This window comes from Nycticebus coucang, chromosome 11, assembly GCF_027406575.1.
Source record: "Nycticebus coucang isolate mNycCou1 chromosome 11, mNycCou1.pri, whole genome shotgun sequence".
In the NCBI taxonomy this organism is placed as follows: domain Eukaryota; kingdom Metazoa; phylum Chordata; class Mammalia; order Primates; family Lorisidae; genus Nycticebus; species Nycticebus coucang.
Genome location: NC_069790.1, coordinates 24,294,277 through 24,317,026, shown reverse-complemented (window position 1 = coordinate 24,317,026; position 22,750 = coordinate 24,294,277). Strand labels below are relative to the sequence as shown.

General features: G+C 43.2%; 1 protein-coding gene, 1 non-coding gene and 1 pseudogene across 2 annotated transcripts in view; 2 read left to right on the top strand and 1 right to left on the bottom strand.

Annotated features, from left to right (window-relative positions):
- The window catches only part of FKBP9 (FKBP prolyl isomerase 9), a 48,727-nt gene that overhangs the window by 992 nt on the left and 24,985 nt on the right, over nucleotides 1–22,750 (top strand). The window contains exons 2-6 of the mRNA XM_053553571.1: nucleotides 9,839–9,984; nucleotides 10,397–10,586; nucleotides 11,591–11,736; nucleotides 13,805–13,994; nucleotides 21,147–21,292. Of these exons, the coding sequence (XP_053409546.1) occupies nucleotides 9,839–9,984; nucleotides 10,397–10,586; nucleotides 11,591–11,736; nucleotides 13,805–13,994; nucleotides 21,147–21,292 (818 nt within the window). The remainder of the gene's footprint in view (nucleotides 1–9,838; nucleotides 9,985–10,396; nucleotides 10,587–11,590; nucleotides 11,737–13,804; nucleotides 13,995–21,146; nucleotides 21,293–22,750) is intronic.
- Nucleotides 4,293–4,389, top strand: LOC128560663 (uncharacterized; annotated as a pseudogene).
- Nucleotides 22,356–22,461, bottom strand: LOC128560481 (U6 spliceosomal RNA). Its single transcript, XR_008372979.1, has one exon. It is a non-coding gene; the product is annotated as a U6 spliceosomal RNA (small nuclear RNA).

Below are 22,750 nucleotides of genomic sequence, written 5' to 3'. Positions count from 1 at the left end.
TTGAGGGTACTGAGACCAAAAAAATCTTTGACATTACGGAGTCAGACTGAAACCCAAACAACCCAAGTGCGGGGTCCGGTGCATGTAACTACCGCTGCCCTTGCTTTCTAGCCTTGCAAAAACCTCTCATGGGTGGGAGGTGGTCGGGGCAGTTACTCAGCTTTCCCGTGGGCCCTGAGTCTGGCCTAGGGTTCCTTCCCTCCACTCCACCCCAAGATCTCAACGTCTTTATCCGGTTTCTCCCCAGTTTTGCTTTGGGGTTAACGGGCCTCTTTCCCTCCAGTTCCAGTCTGCTCTCTGCCCCAAGGTTTTTGTTACAATTCTTGTCCTGTGCCAGTATTTCTCCTAGTAAATCACTAGCTTCGAGAGTTGTTGGTTGAACCTCTGCTGTGTGCCTGAAGCTGTGCTAGCCTCATGAAGACTTTGCAGCCTGCCTTGCCTTTTCTGAAATTCCACACAATGAGTAAATGTACAAAAGCTAGTTAGCATACTGTGTGGCACTAGCAAATGCTAAGTAAATAAAAATAGTATACAGTAAATAAAAAATATTTACTTTACAGTTTTATTTACTGCTTTTTTTTTTTTTTGAGACAGAGTCTTATTATGTCGCCCTTGGTAGAATGCCATGGTGTCACAGTTCACAGCAACTTCAAACTCTTGGTCTTAAGTGATTCTCTAGCCTCAGCCTCCCAAGTAGCTGGGACTACAGGTGCCCACCACAACGCCCAGTTATTTTTCTGTTGCAGTTGTCATTGTTGCTTAGCTGGCCCCGGCTGAGTTCGAACCTGCCAGCCTGGGTGTAGGTGTATGTGGCTGGCACTGTAACCACTGTGCTACAGGTGCTGAACCTATTTACTGCTATTTTTTAAAAAAAGGCTTTATTCACATATAATTCACATGCTGTACATTCACCCAATTAAAGTGTACAGTTCAGTGGTTCTTAGTATATTCATGGAGTTGTGTAAACATAGCAAGCTTTCCATGCTGCACACGAGACCTCTTGAATCTAGCACCAATGCTGGAGTAGAGGTGTTCTCTCCCTCCTTCTACTCCCTCTCCATCTCTTCCTTCCTTCATTGCAATGTTCTGTCACTCTCTGATCTTCCTAGCAGACAAGATAGTTTGAAGCTCATGAAGTGCTTGCCTTTTCTCCCTGCCATGGCACATTAGCTACTGGCAGAGGTGGTGGTTTGAGGGAAATATTCTTCGGGAATGAGTCTGGGAAGCCCAAAATTACATTTGGGAGTGTATGGTGTGGAGAGAGAGGTGTGAGATGGAAAAGTCAGACTTTGTTTCCCCCCTTTGAGTCTGCAGTTGGGTCTGGTCTTAGTAGTGGAACTCAGCCAGGGAGGGGGCTGGTCTCAACTGGGCCACCTGGGAGCTCCGTGGGAGAGAGGGGGTGAGTTTTAGTCCTAATCACTAAGGGATGTAGTAGGACCATAGTCCTCACATCTAGCAGGTCCCATGTGAGTCAGTCATCTGGAGTGTGAGGACCAACTTTGAGGTACCCAAAATGTGGTTCCCATGCCGAGTGTACTTGTTCCTCATTACCTTGTTACACTCCTGTTCTCAAAATATGGCCCTCTTTTTAATGTTCAAAAGTGATGTCTTGGTGGGATGCTGTGGCTCATGCCTGTAATCCTAGCACTCTGGGAGGACAAGGCAGGAGGATCACTTAAAACCAGGAATTTAAGACCTCATCTCTATAATTTTGTTTAAAACTTAGGTGTGGTGACATGAACCTGAAATCCCAGCTAATCAGGAGGCTAAGTCAGGAGGATCACTTGAACCTGGGAATTTGAGGTTGCATTAAGCTGTGATGACACCGTTGTACTCTGGCCTGGGCAACAGAGTGAAACTGTCTTTAAAAAAAAAAAAGGGGCGGTGCCTGTGGCTTAGTCCGTAAGGCGCTGGCCCCATATACCGAAGGTGGCGGGTTCAAACCCGCCCCGGCCAAACTGCAACCAAAAAATAGCCGGGCGTTGTGGCGGGCGCCTGTAGTCCCAGCTGCTCGGGAGGCTGAGGCAAGAGAATCGCTTAAGCCCAGGAGTTGGAGGTTGCTGTGAGCTGTGTGAGGCCACAGCACTCTACCCGAGGGCCATAAAGTGAGACTCTGTCTCTACAAAAAAAAAAAAAAAAGGAATGTCTTCAGTTTTTAATTATCTAAACTGAATCTAAAACTGGCATTTAGAATATGCTAACTTTTCCTCTCTTAGCTGATCTAGACTACAGTTGTGCTAACAGAACTAAAGGCTAATTTTCTCTTCTGTGATGGCCGTTTTTTCCTTGTCTTGGGATCTGAGATAAGAATAATCTCAGCAACAAGTAGCGTTAAGTGTAAGCCAGGTATTGCAAAATTTTTTTAAATTAATATTTAGAAGTAATATATATGCACAGAGTTTTAAAAACTGGTTAGATAGTTCCATAAGCTTGAAATTATAGTTGCCAACCTGCTAGGAGTGATGAAGAGCCCTGGTGTGGGTGAAACTGGTTCTGAATGCAAACTTTGGAACAGTGCTTCCTCCCTCATTCCTGGCTTCCTTGAACCCTACCTCTCCTCCCCTCTGCAGCCTCCTCCCAGGCCTGGGAGGTGCTTGGAGTCCACCCATGGCCACATTGCTTTTGCAGATATGTAGATTCTCTTTCTTCCCTTCTCAATCAGTTCTTGCTCCTCCATTCCCTTTCCATCTTCCAAAATTTTGTCATCATCCCTTAACTGCAGTGGCCTCCTTTCTAGTTCTTTAGGTCGTATTTTAAAAAAAGGGGGTTAGAAGTCTGGGGAAGGAATGGGCTTTGGGGGCTTTAGGAGTATTCACTTTGCCATTTGTCCTTTAAAAGTTCATTCTTGCAACGGACAAGGTAGCTCACAGTTGTAATCTTAGCACTCTTGGGAGGCTAAAGCAGGAGGATCACTTAAGCTCGAGAGTTTGAGACCAGCCCAAGCAAGAGTAAGACCCGATCTCTAGTAAAATTAAAAAAACTAGCCAGGTGTTGTGGTGGGAATCTATAGTTCCAGCTACTCAGGAGGCTGAGGGAGGGCATTTGCCTGAGCCCAGAGTTGTTTGAGATTGCTGTGAGCTAGGCTAATGCCAGGGTAGTCTAGCCTAGAACAATAGAGTGAGACACTGTCTCAAAAGGCGCCGGCCCCATATACCGATGGTGGTGGGTTCAAACCCAGCCCCAGCCAAACTGCAACAACAACAACAACAACAACAACAAAATAGCCGGGCGTTGTGGCAGGTGCCTGTAGTCCCAGCTACTGGGGAGGCTGAGGCAAGAGAATTGCCTAAACCCAGGAGTTGGAGGTTGCTGTGAGCTGTGATGTCATGGCACTCTACCATGAGGTTATAAAGTGAGACTCTGACTCTAAAAAAAAAAAAAAAAAAAATTAAAAAAAATTCATTGTCACTGCAGATTTAAGCTCACATTCAGAAATAGAACCACATTGTTATACTTTAAATTATAGTCACAGGGATATTGATCTTAAGTAATATAGTGCAGGATAACTACCCCGTTTCCCTGAAAATAAGACAGTGTCTTATTTTAAGGTGTGCTCCCAAAGATGCGCTAGGTCTTATTTTCAGGGGATGTCTTATCTTTCCTGTAAGTAGGTCTTATTTTCGGAGGATGTCTTATTTTTTGAGAAACAGGGTATGCTTCTTTGTAGTCAGTTTAGAGAGTAGAATACAATGTGTCCTGTCTTAATGGTCCTTGGGTCGATAATTTTGTATATCAGAGGTTGTTGCAGATACCTCCTATCACCCTCATGGGGGTGGTGATCAAAGGGTCTGTGGCAATGAATGAGCAGGGGACAAAAATAAGCTTGTGGAGAGGAAAGGCGGGTGTTGGATATGCTGGATGATTTCCATTTTCCTTTCTAAGTCCATTCTCCACCTGTTCTGCTTGCTTTTTGCTCTGGGAGGCCAACCTATGTGGACTACATGTGCATAGTGAGTTACGTCAGTGACACCACTGATATCAGTGACGTCCTTGTTGTCTGGCTTTGGTTGGGTTCAGCCAATGGAGCATCAGCAGATCAGAGGAACAGAACAGAGTGAGGTGGAGATATTTATTCCTCTGGCTCTCTGCCTCTAAGGTCACCACAGACTGTATCCTGGACCAAGAAACTGTCAAGTAACCTAGCTAGCTGCCTTCTTAGGTTCAGATGTGATAACAGCACCCCCTGCCAATCCCTAGAGGTACTACACCATTCCTTTTGTGCTGCAGCACCCTGCATGCACCTTTGCACACAGCCATACTATTGTTATCTTTGTAAACAAAGACCACCATAAATCCTTTCATAGGCCATACGTGTGATGGTTGGTTTTTCTTGTGCCTGTCTGAGATGTGCCTCCCTCAAATCTTGTTACGATATTGGCATATCTGACATTAAAAAAATGGTATTTTGCCATCTTAACCATGTTAGGTTAACTCCAAAATCTACATTGTTGTGCAATAGATTTCTCTTTCTCTTCCTCTTCATCTTCTCTTCCCAGACAGAATCTCATTCTGTTGTCCAGGCCAGAGTGTCGCGTCATCAGCCTAGCTCATAGCAACCTCAAACTCCTGGGCTCAAGCAATCCTTCTGCCTCAGCCTCCTGAGTAATTGGGACTAGAGGCACCTGCCACAACACCCAGCTAATTTTTTTATTTTTAGTAGAAACGGGGTCTCACTGTGTTGCTCAGGCTGGTCTCAAACTCCTGAGCTCAAGTGATCCTCCTGCTTTGGCCTTCCACAGTGCTAGGATTATAGGCATGAACTACCTCATCCAGCCTGTGCAACAGATTTCTAAGATTTTTTTCATCCTGAGAAACTGAAACTTGGCTGGTCTAAAGGTAGTGAGTTATCTCAATTGATTGCTCACAGTCAATTACAGATCAAACTCATTGTTCAACACTTTCCCCTCTTGTCACTACAGCACTTGTCTAGACTCAAAAAGAAAAAAGCATCATACAATTCATCCAAGTAACAAGAACACTTGTAACCCTAATATTTCAAAATAAAAATGATTAAGAAAAAGAAAAACCTGAAATTTTATACCAATGAACAGCTCCTCTGTATTTCTCCTTCCCTCATCCCCTGATAACCACATTCTATATTCCGCTTTTATGAGTTCGACTATGTATTTTTTTATTATTTAAAATATTTTTTTTAGCTAGGTGTGGTGGCTCACACCTGTAATCATAGCACTTGTGACTTTGACTTTAAAAATATTTATTCTGGCTCGGCGCCCGTTGCTTAAACGGCTAAGGCGCCAGCCACAGACACCTGAGCTGGTGGGTTCGAATCCAGCCTCGGCCGCCAAACAACAATGATGATGGCTGCAACCAAAAAATAGCCTGAACGTTGTGGCGGGCACCTGTAGTCCCAGCTACTTGGGAGGCAGAGCAGGAGAATCGCTTGAGCCACAGCACTCTACCCAGGGTGACAGCTTGAGCTCTGTCTCAAAAAAAAAAAAAAAAAGAAAAGAAAAAAAAATTTATTCTTTTTTTTTTTTGTAGAGACAGTCTCACTTTATGGAGTGCCATGGCATCACACAGCTCACAGCAACCTCCAACTCCTGGGTTTAAGTGATTCTCTTGTCTCAGTCTCCCGAGTAGCTGGGACTACAGGCGCCCGCCACAACGCCCTGCTATTTTTTTTGGTTGCAATTTTTTTTTTGGTTGCAATTCAGCCGGGCCGAGTTTGAACCCGCCACCCTCGGTATATGGGGCCGGCGCCCTACCGACTGAGCCACAGGCGCCGTCCTCTTTTTTCTTTTTTCTTTTATTTTATGTTATTTATTTATTTATTTTTTTGTAGAGACAGAGTCTCACTTTACCACTCTCGGTAGAGTGCCATGACGTCACAGGACTCACAGCAACCTCCAGCTCTTGTGCTTCAGCGATTCTCTTGCCTCAGCCTCCCAAGTAGCTGGGACTACAGGCGCCTGCCACAACGCCCGGCTATTTTTTTGTTTGCAGTTCAGCCGGGGCTGGGTTTGAACGCGCCACCCTCGGTATATTAGGCTGGCGCCCTACTCACTGAGCCATAGGCGCCACCCCTTTTTTCTTTTTTAACTGTCAATTTCACTTGAGCATGAGAGTTTGACTACTTTTGATACCGCATATAATTCATGGACTCATGCAGTATTTGTCTTTTGGTAATTGGTTTATTTTACTTAACATAATGTCCTCAAGTTTCATCCATGTGGTAGAATGTGTTAGGGTTTCTTTCTTTTTAAAGTTATGTACTATACCACAGTTTTTTTGTTTGTTTGTTTGCTTGTTTTTTTTCTTTTGAAACAGACCCTCACTCTGTTGCCTGGGCCACGAGGCCTATGCTATGGCTTCAGCCTAGTTCACTGTAACTTCAAACTCTTGAGCTCAAACAATCCTCTTGCTTCAGCCTCCCAAGTAGCTGGAACTACAGGTACGCTACCACACCTGGCTGATTTTTCTATTTTTAGTAGAGATGGGGTATGGTGCTCAGGTTGACCTCGAACTCCTGACCTCAAGCCTTGGCCTCCCAGAGTGCTGGGATTACAGGCATGAGCCACATGCTCGCCCACTATTTTTTTTTTTTTTTTAATCTATTCATTTGTCATTTAGGCTGGGCATTTAGGTTGCTTCTACTTTTTGGCTATTGTGAATCACGCTGCACTGAACATGTGTGTGCAAATATCTCTTTGAGATTCTTTTTTTAGTTTGTTTGGACACACATCAAGAGGTAGGATTGTAGATCATATGGTACTTCTATTTTTAATTTTTTAAGGAACCTACATACTGTTTTCCATTAATAGGTATACCATTTTACATTCCCACCAACAGTGCACAAAGGTTCCAATTTCTCTATGTCCTCACCAACATTGGTTCTTTTCTGGTTCTTGGATAGCAGCCATCCTAATGGGTGTGAAGTCATATATTTCATTGTGATTTTGACTTGCATTTCTCTGGTGATTAATGACATTGAATATCTTTTTATATTCCTGTTGGCCATTTGTATATCTTCTTTGGAGAAATGTCCATTCAAGTCCTTTGGTCATTTTTTAATTGGAATTTTTGTTGTTTTTATTGCTGTTGTTGTTGAGTTGTTGAAGTTGTTTATGTATTCTGGATATTAACCACTTGTCAGACATACGATTTGAAAATATTTTTTCCCATTCTGTAGGTTTCCTTTTCACTCTGTTGATTGTTTTCTTTGCTGTTGTGAAGTTTCAAAGTTGGATATAGTCCCATTTTTCTGTTTTTCCTTTGGTTGCATATGATTTTGGTGTCTTATCTGAGAAATATTTGTCAAATCCAGCATCATGAAGCTTTTTCCCTATGCTTTTTTCTGGGAGTTCTGTAGTTTCATATTTTACATTTATGTCTTTAATCCATTTTGAGTTGATTGCTTTATATGGTGTAAGGTAAGGATCCAATTTTTGCATGTGGATGTTCCATTTTCCCAGCACCATTTATTGAAGAGACTATCCTTTCCCCACTCTGTAGTCTTGGTGCACTTGTCAGAGATCATTTGACCATATATGAAAGGGTTTATTCCTGGATTTTTTATTCTGTTTCATTGGTCCATGTCTGTATTTGGCACAGTACCATGCTGTTTTGATTGCTATTAGCTTTGTGATATGTTTCTGAGTCGGGAAGTTTGCAACAGCAACTTTTTTTTTATTTTTATTTTTTGAGACAGAGTCTCATTTTGTCACCCTCTGTAGAGTACTCGGCATCACAGCAACCTCAAACTCTTAGGCTCACAAGTCTCTTGCCTCAGCCTCCCAAGTAGCTGGGACCACAGGCACCCGTCACAACGCCTGGCAATTTTTAGAGAAGGCGGAGGTGTCTCACTCTAGCTCAGGCTGGTCTTGAACTCGTGAACTCAGGCAATCCACCTGCCTGGGCCTCCCAGAGTGCTGGGATTACAGACACGAGCCACTGCACTCAGCAACAACAGCTTTCTTTTTCTTTTCTTTTCTTTCTTTTTTTTTTTTGAGAGTCTCTCACTATGTCGCCCTTGGTACAGTGCTGTGGCGTCTCAGCTCACAGCAACCTCCAACCTTTGGGTGCCCTCGGAAGAGTGCGGTGGCGTCACACAGCTCATAGCAACCTCCAGCTCTTGGGCTTAGGCTATTCCCTTGCCCTAGCCTCCTGAGTAGCTGGGACTATAGGTGCCTGCCACAAGGCCCAGCTATTTTTTTTGTTGCAGTTTGGCCGGGGCTGGGTTTGAACCTGCCATTCTTGGTATATGGGGCCAGTGCTCTACTCAGTGAGCCACAGGCACTGCCCAAGTTTGGGAATTTTTTTTTTTTGTGGTTTTTGGCCGGGGGTGGGTTTGAACCCGCCACCTCCGGCATATGGGACCGGCGCCCTACTCCTTGAGCCACAGGTGCCGCCCAAGTTTGGGAAATTTTTAACCTCCAAGGAACCTGAGTATCATAGCACTCACTTTAAAGTTTAATCCTTCCAAGAGGATTAAATGAGGTAGTGTATGTGAAGAGCTTAGTTTGCTACTGGGCCAGACGCATAATAAACACTATAAATATTAGGTATTGTTAAAACCTTTTATTAAATTTGGGAGCTATATTCAGATTCTGTGGATTAAAAAAAATATTTTAAAAATAGTTTCCTGTCTGTGTATTTTTGCCGTTTGCACACATTCTGTACTTTGGTAGTCTTTGAATGCTTGCTTTCTGTTCCATATTATCAACCCTCCAGTTTAAAGATGGCTCCATGCCATGGCTAGGCCAGAGCTGAGTGAAATTCAAGAGTGGGCATTCCAGGGGGTGGTGTTGGGGCTCCGGAGGTAGAGGGTGGAGGTGTAAAGCTGTCTTGGGTACAGAGCTGACCATGTGCTTTTGTCCTCTGGCTCTTTGGCTGGAACTTGAAATCCTGCCTTCTGTTCACTGACCTTGAAGAAAAGAAGGCTATGAAACTAGGAGGAGAAAGGGAAGGGGGGCAGGCCTGGGAAAACTGCCCTGATGGGCATGATGAAGTGGACTCTGCTGCTAGCCTATGCTGTTCATTAGGGAAAATGAAACGACAGTGAAAGTAATTTACAAAACGAAGGTGGCACCTCTGATAAAGTAAATCCTAGCAACTCTTAACATTTTATTACATTTATCAGGTAAATACATGATCATTTTAAAAAGTAAGAGAATTACTAGCCAGGCATTGTGGTGCATGCTTGTAGTTCTAGCAACACGGGGGAGCTGAGGTGAAGCAAGAGCATTACTTGAGCCCGGGAGTTTGAGGTTGCTGTGAGCTACAGTGATGCCACTGTGGCAAGGGCCCAATTTAACACACACACTTAAATTTAAGTGTGTTAAATTGGGCCCTTGGTACCTATGATGTTGCGTTTATTTACCAATCACCTAGAAGATGAAGTAAACTTTTTTTTTTTTGTAGAAACAGAGTTTCACTTTATCGCCTTTGGTAGAGTGCTGTGGCGTCACACAGCTCACAGTAACCTCCAACTCCTGGGCTTAGGCGATTCTCCTGCCTCAGCCTCCCGAGTAGCTGGGACTACAGGCGCCTGCCACAACGCCCGGCTAGTAAACTTTTTTTTTAGTGGAAGAATAAGTAGCTATTTTGCAAGGCAAAGTTAACGTATTTTATTTTTCTAGGGAGTGTTAATGCTTATACTTACCTAACTAAATTTGTTGGTCATATTCAAGGTAATCTAAAAATTCTAAGCCCACAGGTAATGTCCAGTGAAGACCCTCCGGTGTCTGGAACTCCTTAGCAGGTGTTTTGCTTTGCCATCGGCTTGTTACGTCCACGAGCACATTTTCACAGGTTGGTTTCACTAAGAAAAGAACTATTTATACTTGTTTTTCTCTCTCCCTATCTTTTGGGTCTTCAGCTATGACAGAGACTCTACTTTCAATGTGTTTGTGGGAAAAGGACAGCTAATAACAGGGATGGACCAAGCTCTGATTGGGATGTGCGTGAATGAGAGGCGTTTTGTGAAGATTCCCCCAAAGCTTGCCTATGGAAATGAAGGCGTTTGTAAGTTTTTGTTCTGTATTTATATGCACATCTACAGAAACAGCCGGAATATTTGTAGGCTGTTCAGTTGAGCAGACCAGAGAATGTTGGAAACTTAAGATTGAAGAAAATGAAAAGTAATTAACTCACATATAGCTGAAATTTCCATCTTAGGTTTCTTTTTTCCTAGATATGAGAGTTGTTAACATGATGGCATTGAATGATACCCTTGATGAGAGGACAATTTTGTATTTTCTCTTTTCTTTTAATTTCCTTCGGAGGAAAGACAGGAAGCATGAGTTATTTTGGAATTGTATACCAGTGACTGGCTTGAACCCTTTTAGATTCCATTCACCTTGGCTATGTCCTAGGTGTTTGTCTGACCCGAAAGGCAATAATTGTGAACTCAGTGTGAACTCTCTTTAACTTCTAGCTGGTGTGATCCCCCCAAATTCAGTGCTTCATTTTGATGTACTTCTGATGGATATTTGGAACTCTGAAGACCAGGTTCAGATTCACACTTATTTTAAGCCCCCTAGCTGCCCTCGGACCATCCAGGTGTCTGATTTTGTGAGGTACCACTACAATGGAACGTTCCTGGATGGGACCCTGTTTGATTCTAGGTAAGTCCTGCCACTCAAGGCAGTATCAGTGAAATGGCCCTGAGTTCCTTTCTTTTGTCTCACTTACTTGTACCCAGGTAGAAACCAGAAAAGGAATTTCTACCCATCTACTTCAGACTTCTGGTCAATAGTGCATGCTCCATGGTGCGATAGTCAAAATTTTAATATATCTTAGGAAATTTTAAAGAATTGTTTCTTTTCTTTCTTTTTCTTTTTCTTTTTTTAGAGACAGGGTCTTGCGTTTTTGCCCAGGCTGGAGTACAGTTATGTGATCATAGCTCACTGTGACCTCAAACTCCTGGGCTCAAGCAGTCCTCTCACCTCAGCCTTTCAACCTCCTGAGTAGCTGGGTTTATAGGTGCATGCTACCATAATTTACCATATGGTTGCATGCTGGCTAATTTTTCTATTTGTTATAGAAAGAGGGTCTTGCTGTATTGTCCAGGCTGGTCTCAAACTCCTGGTCTCAAGTAATCCCTTGACTTGGCCTCCCAATGAGCTGGGATTATAGGCATGAGCTACTGCTCCCAGCCCATCTGAGAAAAATTTAAGAGCAATGATTATCTATCTAACTTAACAGTGTTTTGAGATGTCATCATTAAGTGAAGGGCCCTATTTCTAAGAAGGCTTATGAATATTTTGGTTCATTTTCATACTTTTCCCATAGGAGGGGAAAGATGAATTTATATGACACTATGGAGAGGTATGGGGCTGAGCTGGAGAATAGGTAACAATCTAATAGGTTGCCTCTTATTAGATCCCATCTGATTAGAGGAATAGCTGGCCTGTTTTTTTCAATCGCTGGTATAAGTACATGCTTTTCATTTCTTCCTAAATATGAGGAGTTCTGTTGTGTATTTGGGGCAAAGATCCATAAATGCTTGTCTTTAAGGATGGGTATGGATTTATTGTTTAGCTTAGGTTCGGGTAACAAAAACTGTACTGAAAGGTGAATTGGAAACAACTCATAGTATGGGACTTTTTCCTTTCTCATTGGTTTCCAGTCACAATCGCATGAAAACATATGACACATATGTGGGAATTGGTTGGCTGATTCCTGGAATGGACAAGGGGCTGCTGGGCATGTGTGTGGGGGAAAAGCGCATCATCACCATTCCTCCTTTCCTGGCCTATGGCGAAGATGGAGATGGTGAGTCCTGCTCTTTCTCAGAGCCATTCTCATACAGCCTCATTTTTACTGCTGTGATTAATTCAGCTGTCACCACACGAAACACGCCAGATCTTTTGGTCTAGACCAGCACTGTCTAATGTGGTAACCACTAGCTACATGTGGCTATTTACATTTAAATGAAAATGCATGAACATTTTATTTATTTATTTATTTATTTATTTGAGACAGAGTCTCACTATGTCACCCTCGGTAGAGTGCCATGGAGTCACAGCTCACAGCAACCTTAAACTCTTGGGCTTAGGCTATTCTTTTTTTTTTTTTTTTTTTGTAGAGACAGAGTCTCACTTTATGGCCCTCAGTAGAGTGCCGTGGCATCACACAGCTCACAGCAACCTCCAGCTCCTGGGCTTGAGCGATTCTCTTGCCTAAGCCTCCGGAGTAGCTGGGACTACAGGCGCCCGCCACAACGCCCAGCTATTTTTTTGATTGCAGTTCAGCCGGGGCCGGGTTTGAACCCGCCACCCTCGGTATATGGGGCCGGCGCCCTACTCACTGAGCCACAGGTGCCGCCCAGGGCTTAGGCTATTCTCTTGCCTCAGCCTCCCAAGTAGCTGGGACTACAGAGCCTGCCACTATGCCCAGCTATTTGACTGGCTCCCTAGCCACTGAACTATAGGCACCGAGCCTATTTATTTTATTGTATTAATTAATTTATTTTTTTGAGTCTTACTTTGTCACCCTTAGTAGAGTGCTGTGGCATCATAGCTCACAGCAACCTCATACTCTCGGGTTTAAGCAATTCTCTTGCCTCAGCCTTCCAAAGTAGCTGGGACTACAGGCGCCCACCACAATGCCTGGCTATTTTTAGAGCTAGGATCTCGCTCTTGCTCAGGCTGGTCTTGAACCTGCAAGCTCAGGCAATCCACTTGCCTCTGCCTCCCAGAGTGCTAGGATTACAGGCATGAGCCCCTGCACCCAGCCAAAAATGAATGAACATTTAAATAAAATTTAAGACAAGCCCAGTGGCTCATCCTTATAATCCTAGCACTCTGGGAGGTCAAGGCACTATGGCAGGTGCCTGTAGTTCCAGCCACTTGAGAGGTTGAGGCATAAGGATTGCTTGAACCCAGGAGTTTCAGGTTGCTATGAGCTAGACTGACACCACAGTATTCTAGGCTGGGCAAGAGAGTGAGACCGTCTAAAATATCTATATCTATATACACACACAATGTGTTGTTGGGCCCCCTTGCCCAGGCCTGCTTCTTTGCATGGAATAGCAAATGGCAAGCCAAGAGTGTTGAGGTAGTTGGTTTGCGAGTTAATTTCTTTTTATGTCAAATCACTGGATTTAAGAGTTACTTATTGGTTGATGTTGATCTTTATAAGAAGAATGAGTGCCTATTATCTCTCCGAGTGGATTTTATTTTGCACCTTTTTATTTTGCACATATTTAATACATTCTCACTGTCAGGAACATCCAAGAGAAGCCAGTACCACTGAGAAATGAGATAGAAATAATTTGAGGAGTATTTACATTTTGGATTGTGGGTGCCATTTTTTCTGTTATCTCAGCTGACTTTCATTTTATTTATATCTTGTTTTGGGTACACTTAAAGGATTGAATTTTGCATTTGGTCTCTTAAAAAATATTGATTGTTGGTTCCAAAGAACAAGTCTGTGTACAGTTCTCCAGAACCAGACCAGAGCTTTGGAATTTGTGTCTTTAAGTGTCTGTGATTTGCATTTGTCCACAAACAGAAATTCAGAGGTATGTATTTGGGTTTGCATGTGGGTGCATGACCACCCACATAGAGCTTTGATTTTCCACATGAGCACAAAAAATATGGTCATGGTATGCTCTTATGTCATTAATATCAGTTTGCTTTTTTTCCTGAGTAAGTCAGGCTTTAGATTATATCCATGAGCCCATGGTTGGACACTATGGAGGATCACCCAAGACCTGGGGAACATTTGTTTTCTTTGCTTAACAACTTCCAGGAATGAGTAACACCAACCCAGAAGGTATTGCATTGAGAAGTATTTCCTAAAGCTTGTGTTTTAATTTAACCATCTTCTTCCATTCCAGGGAAAGACATTCCTGGACAGGCCTCTCTGGTGTTTGATGTTGTGTTATTGGACCTCCATAACCCCAAGGACAGCATTTCCATTGAGAACAAGGTGATACCTGAAAACTGTGAGCGGATAAGTCAAAGTGGGGACTTTCTCAGATATCACTACAATGGCACGCTTCTGGATGGCACCTTATTTGATTCCAGGTATGGAAACAACTGGAGCTTTCAATCACCTGAGTATCTATTAAATAAAGTCTTTCATTAGCTAGACCATGATCTAAGTACCATGTCAGTACTGATTTGTAGTTAATGTCTTCATCTCTAATATAGGTTTTTGTTTTCTGTTACTGGGTTTCTTCCTAGCTGTTATAACAATCTCTTTCTTAGGGGCTATTTTAGATGAGTCTGTAGGAGGGAGGAGAAGCTCACTCTAAACTCCCTTACCTCCCTATACTGTTCTTAGCTGTATGTCTCAACCATGTCTCAACCCAAAGATGGGGTCCAAGAAAGGGAGGGGCCTGAAGTGAGGTCAAGGAGGTATATTGGGCAAAGGATGGGCTTGGTGCCAAGAGACCTGGGTTCCAGTCCCTGTCTGCGGTACACTAGCTGTGGGTCTTTGGACAGCATAGAAGTTTTGGAAGCAAAACTTGCCAACTCCAAGGGCTGATGAACTGGAGGGGACTAGTTGGATGCATTCAGCTTCCTTCCGGAAGAAAATAATTACTGTGCCTCTTTTGTTATTCAGAGTTTTGTTTATCAGACAGGCCTGCAGTTGTACAGATGGCTAGAGTTTGGTATGTCTTGCTCATTCAAGTGGCATGTGTTGTTTGGAAACTATTCCTTTAGCTTCCTGTAAAGCCAACAAGTAGTAACAGCAACCTCTCCACCTCTCTGAAGTGATAGACTTCTGGTCTGTTAGTCATCCAAAATCATTACAGAAGAATTTGTTTATGATATTCTTCAATTTGAATAATTCATTCTTCCTACTCCTAGTACCTGCCTTTTCTTTAACATTTTTTATTTACAATTTTTTAGAAGAAAGTAAATCGTATGGCTTAAAATCCAAACAAAGTATGCATTCAGGTGTGTTGTACTCCTGTCCCTGTCTACCTCACCCCTCCTTCATGCCTGAGAGTTTACCATTTTTATTAGTTTCTGTTTTATTTTCCCAATGTGTAGATATTTTAAAAATGCAGATATAAGCAAATTCAAATATTATCTTATTTTCTCCTTTTTTATAATATATGGCATAAGAATGCATAGTATATGGCATACTATATGTACTTTACTTTTTTTTTTTTTTTTTTTTTGGTTTTTGGCCGGGGCTAGGTTTGAACCTGCCACCTCCAGCATATGGGGCCGGCGCCCTACTCCTTGAGCCACAGGCACCGCCCTGTACTTTACTTTTTTGTTACTTGGGATTTTTCTGTGTTAATGCATAAAGGGAAATCATCTATTTTTTTTTTTTTACGTCTACCTAGTGTCCTACTGGGTGACTATACTTTACATATATAACCATTTCCCTCCTGATGAACATTTGAGTTTTATCTTTCTCTATTACGAAAAAAAATCTTTCATTTCCTCTGTTGGTGATTATTTGTTATGTTCCAGCTTAGTTTAACTATTCTTTATTTCTTGGAATTATGTTTCTTTTTTTTTTTGAGACAGAGCCTCAAGCTGTCACCCTGAGTAGAGTGCTGTGCCATCACAGCTTACAGCAACCTCCAACTCCTGGGCTCAAGCGATTCTCCTGCCTCCGCCTCCCAAGTAGCTGGGACTATAGGCGCCCACCCCGACGCCAGACTATTTTTTGGTTGCGGCCATCATTGTTGTTTGGCGGGCCAGGCTGGATTTGAATCCACCAGCTTGGGTGTATGTGGCTGGCACCTTAACGGCTTGAGCCACTGGCGCCGTGCCTGGAATTATGTTTCTTTTGAAGGATTATTTTACTCTGTACAGCAGATTTCTATTCACTTAATGGAACCACAGTTTTCTAGGTTTCAAACCTCTCCATTTTGGTACAGTGGCATCTGGCCCATTCTAATAGCTTCATGTGTTTGACTGTATAGATTTGTCTAATTTAGTAATCGGTTCCTGTTTGTCATTTATGTTGCATCTTATCTTTTGACATTTAATTAGGGATGCAGCAATTAATTTTGTAGCTAAATCATAAAATATATGATTAATTGTGTCCTTTGGGTACATATCTGGAAGAATGTCTGGGTTAGAGGTTATTAGTATATTCACTGTCTATGATATATACTATCAAATTGCCCTCACGGAAGGTTTTACTTCCCATCACAGTTTAAGAGTGTCCATTCCCTACAAATTTAGTAACATTGGGCGTCACTGAAAAATAATCTTTGCTAACTTATAGGAAAAAAATGGCACCTGTGGCTTTAATTGAATTTCTTTGACTACTATTCAGGTTGAAATCACTTCAAATGTTTTATTTCGATATTTCCTTTTATGAATTACCTGTTCAGGCTGGGTGTGGGGGCTCATGCCTGTCATCCCAGCACTCTGGGAGGATAAGGTAGGAGGATTGGTTGAAATCAGGAGTTCAAGACCAGCTTGAGAAAGAGCAAGACCATTTCTACTAAAAATAAAAAAATTAGTCGATGTTGTGGCAGCTGCCTATAGTCCCAACTACTTGGGAGGCTGAGGTAAGAGGATCGCTTGAACCCAGGAGTTTGCAGTTGCTGTGGATTAGTCTGCTGCCAGGGCACTGTAGTGCCAGGGCACTCTAGCCTGAGGCAACAGAGTGAGACTCTGACTAAACACCCCACACCCCAAAACAAAAAAACAAAAATCAAAGAATTACCTGTTAAGGTCCTTTGCTTGTTTTTGTTGTTGTTGTTTGTTTGTTTGTTTGTTTTTTGTTTAGCCGGAGTCTTAACTATGTCGCCCTCGGTAGAGTGCCATAGTGTCACAGCTCACACCAACCTTGGGCTTAAAAGATTCTTTTGCTCAGCCTCCCAAGTAGCTGGACTACAGATGCCTGCCACAACGCCTGGTTATTTTTTTGTTATAGTTGTCATTGTTGTTTAGCTGGCCCAGGCTGGGTTTGAACCTGCAAGCCTGGGTGTATGTGGCCAGCGCCCTACCCACTGAGCTAAGGGCACTGCCTTCCTTTGCCTGTTTTTCTATTGGGAGTACTGGCATTTGTCCTTTTCTTATTGATTCAAAGAGCTCTTATACTATATTTTAAAAATACTAATTCTTTTATGGTAGTACATTGTTAAAAGTATTTCTTCTGTTTACTTGCATTTTAATTTTGGTTACTTTGATTTTTGACCAGGGCTGGGTTTGAACCAGCCACCTCCGGCATATGGGACAAGCGTCCTACCCCTTTGAGCCACAGGCGCCGCCCTGATTTTTGACTATTAAATGTAAACTTTTCACATTAAATACATTGGACTTCCCCTTTATGGTTCTTGTTTTTGGTGATTTACTATAAAGCTTGTCCACTCCCTAGAGTATATAAAATGTTTGCCTTTTTTTCTTTAAGCCCATTAGTGGTTTTATTTTTTTATCCTTTAAAATATTTTGCTTAGAATTTTTATTTGCAGGGTTGGGTATAGTGCCTCTTGCCTGTAATCCTAGCCCTGGGAGGCAGGTGGATTGATTGAGCTCAGGAGTTTAAGACCAGCCTGAGCAAGAGTAAGACTCCATCTCTAAAAAAAATAGCTGGGAGTTGTGGTGGGCGCTTGTAGTCCCAGCTACTTGGGAGGCTGAGGCAAGAGGATCACTTGAGCCCAAGAGTTTGAGGTTGCTGTGAGGTGTAACACCACGACACTCAACCCCAGGGTAACTGAGTGAGACTCTGTCTCAAAAAAAATTTTTTTTTATTTTCAAAAGTTATATATGTTTTTATTATATCATTGAAATTATGCAAAGATATATAATGATAAAGGTAATAATTCCCCATCAGCCCCTTCCATTCATACCACCCTGAGGTAAGCAGTATTAACAACCTTCCACAGTCTCATTCCATGCGCATAAGTACCTTCGTATTTAAATCTTTAATCTACCTGGAATTTACTGTGGTATCAATCTAACAGGAAGGATCTAACTTTTATTTTTTTCTAGGTGGTTAGCTAGTTTTTTTTTCAACACCCTTCATTAAATAACTATCTTTTCCTCACTGATCTAAAATGTGACTTCTGTTGTAAACTAAATTTTGGGTCTTTGTCTAGAATTTTTACCCTTTTCTAGTGATCTGTCCTTTCCTGGGTCAGCATCGTGCCTTAACTATTATTAACTATTGTTAGCTTTTTAGTTTGTATAGTGGAAAGTATTCTTTTTATTTATTTATTTATTATTTTTTTTTTTTTTGTAGAGACAGAGTCTCACTTTATCGCCCTCGGTAGAGTGCCGTGGCCTAACACAGCTCACAGCAACCTCCAACTCCTGGGCTTAAGCGATTCTCTTGCCTCAGCCTCCCAAGCAGCTGGGACTACAGACGCCCGCCACAACGCCCAGCTATTTTTTTGTTGCAGTTCAGCCGGGGCTGGGCTTGAACCCGCCACCCTCGGTATATGGGGCCGCCGCCCTACCGAATTTTTCTCTATTAAGTGACACATTGACATGACACAAAGTCTGGGAAATATAAAAAGGTGTATGACAAATTTCCAGTCTTGTCCTAGTCCCTCTTATCATAGAAAATCAGTGTTATTGGGCGGCGCCTGTGGCTCAGTCGGTAAGGCGCCGGCCCCATATACCAAGGGTGGTGGGTTCAAATCCGGCCCCTGCCAAACTGCAACCAAAAAATAGCCGGGCGTTGTGGCGGGCTCCTGTAGTCCCAGCTACTTGGGAGGCTGAGGCAAGAGAATCGCTTAAGCCCAGGAGTTGGAGGTTGCTGTGAGCTGTGTGAGGCCACGGCACTCTACCGAGGGCCATAAAGTGAGACTCTGTCTCTACAGAAAAAAAAGAAAATCAGTGTTATTAACTTCACAGGTTTTCCATACATGCACAATGAAATACATATATGTATTCCCCCATTTAATTTTTTTTTTTCTTTATGGAGACAGGGTTTCACTCCGCTGCCCAGCCTGAAATGTAGTATTGTGATTATACCTCACTGCAACCTCAGACTTCTCAAGTGATCTTGCCTCTTCAGCCTCCTCAGTAGCTGGACCTACAGGCGCATGCCACTGTGCCTGGCTGATTTTTCTTTTTCTGTGTAGAAACAGAGTCTTGCTATGATATCCACGTTGGTCTTTAACTCCTGGACTCAAGCAATTCTCCCACCTCGGCCTCCCAAGGTGCTGGGATTATTGATGTGAGCCCCCTTGTCTGGCCCATTTTAATGTTTTTTTTATTTTTGGGGATTCATTGAGGGTACAATAAGAAGCCAGGTTACACTGATTGCAATTGTTAGGTAAAGTCCCTCTTGCAATCATGTCTTGCTCCCATAAAGTGTGACACACACCAAGGCCCCTGTACACTGCACCTATAAAACAGCATTCTTAGTTATATCTTTCCCCCAATGAATTTTGGAGTTACTTTGTTGGCTCCCTTGCACCACATACACCCCTACTGAGAGTTTGACAGGAATTATTTTAAAGTCCTATAAATTTGTTTAGAGGAGCGTGGACAATTTTACTTTTCCATTGGGGAACAGAATGGTTTGCCATCTACTTGCTTTTTTTTTTTTCTTGAGACAGAGTTGTCTCAAAAAAGAGCAACCTCAAGCTCTTAGGCTCAAGCGATTCCCTTGCCTCAGCTTCCCAAGTAGCTGGGACTACAAGCCTGCCACAACACCTAGCTATATTTTTAGAGACGAGGTCAGGTTGGTCACTCTGGCTCAGGTTGGTCTTGAACTAGTGAGCTCAGGTGATCTACTCATCTTAGCCCCCCAGAGTGCTAGGATTACAGGTGTGAGCCACTGTACCCGGCCTCATCTACTTGTTTTGAACATTTACGGCTACTCAAGCCCTTCCTGCTCGTCCAGTCTCTTCCGAGGATCCTTCTACCCTCTCTGCTGGCCCTTTCTGCCCGCCCAATGCTTTTTCCTCATGTAGCTTCATGGCCTTCAGTGCCCAGTCTCCCCTGTTCCTGTGGAGCCTTTGCCATCTGTTCAACTGGCAGATCTTCCCCCCATGAGGCACCTGTCCTCTCTCCCACCACTTGGTGTCTCTTTATTAGGATCCTACCTTGCAGGTTTCTTCCGCTTCCCTGGATGTCTAGCAGTGGGCTGTACCTGTCTCACCAGTAGGAACCTGGGCAAGGTGAGAGCCCTGACCTGGCTGGAGGATGCACAGAGCTGGGCACTGTCCTTCTCCCTCCCTGCAGTGCTCTCCTTCCAGTTGTGGCTTGCATGAGGGGAGCAGGTTTGGGGCTGCTCTCCTTGGTAGATGGGAAGGGGCACATCTCCACATTTCACCCTAGAAGTTTTATAGATAATCTCTTGCTTCCTGGATGAGGAAGCATCCATTTCTTACTATCATTTCTTTATGCCCTTGGCTCTGAGGGTATAGAGAAGGTAGTGCCCCACAGCTCTGCCTTTTCATCTCCCTGACCCCAGTTGGTCTCACCATCTTCTCTGACCAGTTGTCTGCCGTGCCTGGCAAAGTGATGGCAGATCTGACTGGCCTTTCACGATAGATTTCTGCTTCATCTGTACCAGGTTGTGTGAGTAACAGAGGTAGGCCCCTATAGCCTGAGCTTGGTAGTAGACTTGGCCTATGATGTTTTATTATGTTATTCTGGAATCATCAGGCTTTGGGGAATTGATTCCTCTTTTTACCAAATGCATAGCAATCACACTCCACTGGGAATTTATACAGAGTCTGGATCTCTCCACTGAGCAGAATATTGGGGCCTCCTGCCAGGGACACTTGGGAACCCGAGTATCCACGGGGGTAGCTTGTGCTCAGGGGCTACAGTAGGAGTATTTCTTGTGGGCTGTGGTAGAGACTGGAGAATTAAATTGCCCTCAGCATATATGCTACTTTTCTGGCAGTCAGAATATTCATCTCCTGTATATACAGATATCTTCTGTTCATATTCCTGAGACCTTGTCCTGGTGATGCATTCCTAATTTCTGATAAGGCTACATGAGATGCAGTCCAGTTTACATTAGCTCCATTTCTGTGTGGTGCTTCTGGTAACCCACACTGCATTCATAACCTGACCAAACCAGAGAGTTGGACGGCTTGTTTCTGGGAGTGTTTGTGGGGTTGGCTGCCCACACGCCACGTGGGGATCTTTTCTCCATTCCAGGGCAGTATGTGCCGTGCCTGGTTTATCCTGTTCCGGGTCTGGAGGCCTCTGTGTCCCTTGCGTCATGCTCCTGGCTAATTTATACAGCTGCTGGTGGTGTCCCTCCTGATGACCTTTCTTCTTTTCTAGCTACTCTCGGAACCGTACCTTTGACACCTACATTGGGCAGGGCTACTTGATTCCTGGGATGGATGAAGGTTTACTTGGCGTTTGCATTGGAGAGAAGCGAAGGATTGTGGTCCCCCCTCACCTGGGGTATGGGGAGGAAGGAAGAGGTGAGCATCATCCACCTGCCTCTCCAGCTGTGGCTTCTTCCACACAACTCGGAACAGGGCTGTTTCTCCTTTTTCCTTTTTATCTTTTTCTTTTGATTTAGTGGCAGGAACTCACTGTTTCACCCAGTGAGTCACAGGCACTGTCATTATACACTACAGCCTCAAACTCCTGGCTTTGTGATCCTCCCACCGCAGGCTCTTGAGCAGCTGGGACCATAGGCATGTACCATGTGGCCTGATTGGGGAGGGCTTCGTCAGACCTAAAGCATTGAAGCCAAAGTCCAGTTTAAGACTAGTATGCCCAGATAGAATTTTTTTCTTTTTTTTGAGACAGAGTCTTAAGCTTGTCACCCTGGGTAGAGTGCCGTGGTATCATGGTTCACAGCAACCTCCAAGTTGGGCTCAAGTGATGCTCTTGACTCAGTCTTTCTATTTTTGGTAGAGACAGGGTCTCACTTTTGCTCAGGATAGTCTTGAACTTGTGAGTTCAAGCAATCCACTTGCCTTCTCCTCCCAGAGTGCGAGGATTACAGGTGTGAGCCACCACTCCTGACCCCCAGATATAATTTGTTTCTAACTTAATCTATTATTTCTCCTTATTCCCCTACCGATTTTCCTTTTCCTTTTGTTTTTTTTATTTTTGGAGACAGAGTCTCACTCCATCACCCTGGATAGAGTACAAGTTGTGTCATAGCTCACAGCAACCTCAAATTTCTGGGCTCTAGCAATCCTCCTGGCTCAGCTTCCTGAGGTAGCTGACACCATAGGCACCCACTACCATGCCTGGCTAATATTTTCTATTTTGGTAGAGACTGGGTCTCACTCTTTCTCAGTCTGGTCTCAAACTCCTGAACTTAAGTGATCCTCCTGCTTTGGCCCTGTAGAGTGTGAGGTTTACAGGCATGAGCCATGGGCTGGTCCCCTCTTGAAAATTTTTGAACCTACAACAATGTTAAAAGAAGTGGACAGTGAATCCTACTTTTTTTCTCCAGTTGTTAACATCTTGCTATATTTGATCTCTTTTTACATTTATTTATTTATTTATTTATTTATTTATTTTTTTAAAAATATGGAACGCTTCACGAATTTGCGTGTCATCCTTGCGCAGGGGCATGCTAATCTTCTCTGTATCGTTCCAATTTTAGTATATGTGCTGCCGAAGCGAGCACACATTTGTTTATTTATTTTTGGCAGAACCATTTGAAAGTAAGTGCACAAGCTCCTTTTTGGTTTTTGTTTTCTATACTCTAAAATTCACTTACCCATATATACAATTCAGTGAATTTTAGTAAATTCAGTGAGTTGTGCAACCATCACCATAATCAAGTTTTAGGACGATTTTGTTGGCCTAATAGCAAACTTCCTTTTAAAAGTACACAAATACAGTAGAACCTCCATAGTTGACTACCTCCCTATATTAACCACTTCCTTAAGTTGACCTCATTAATTTTCACAGAC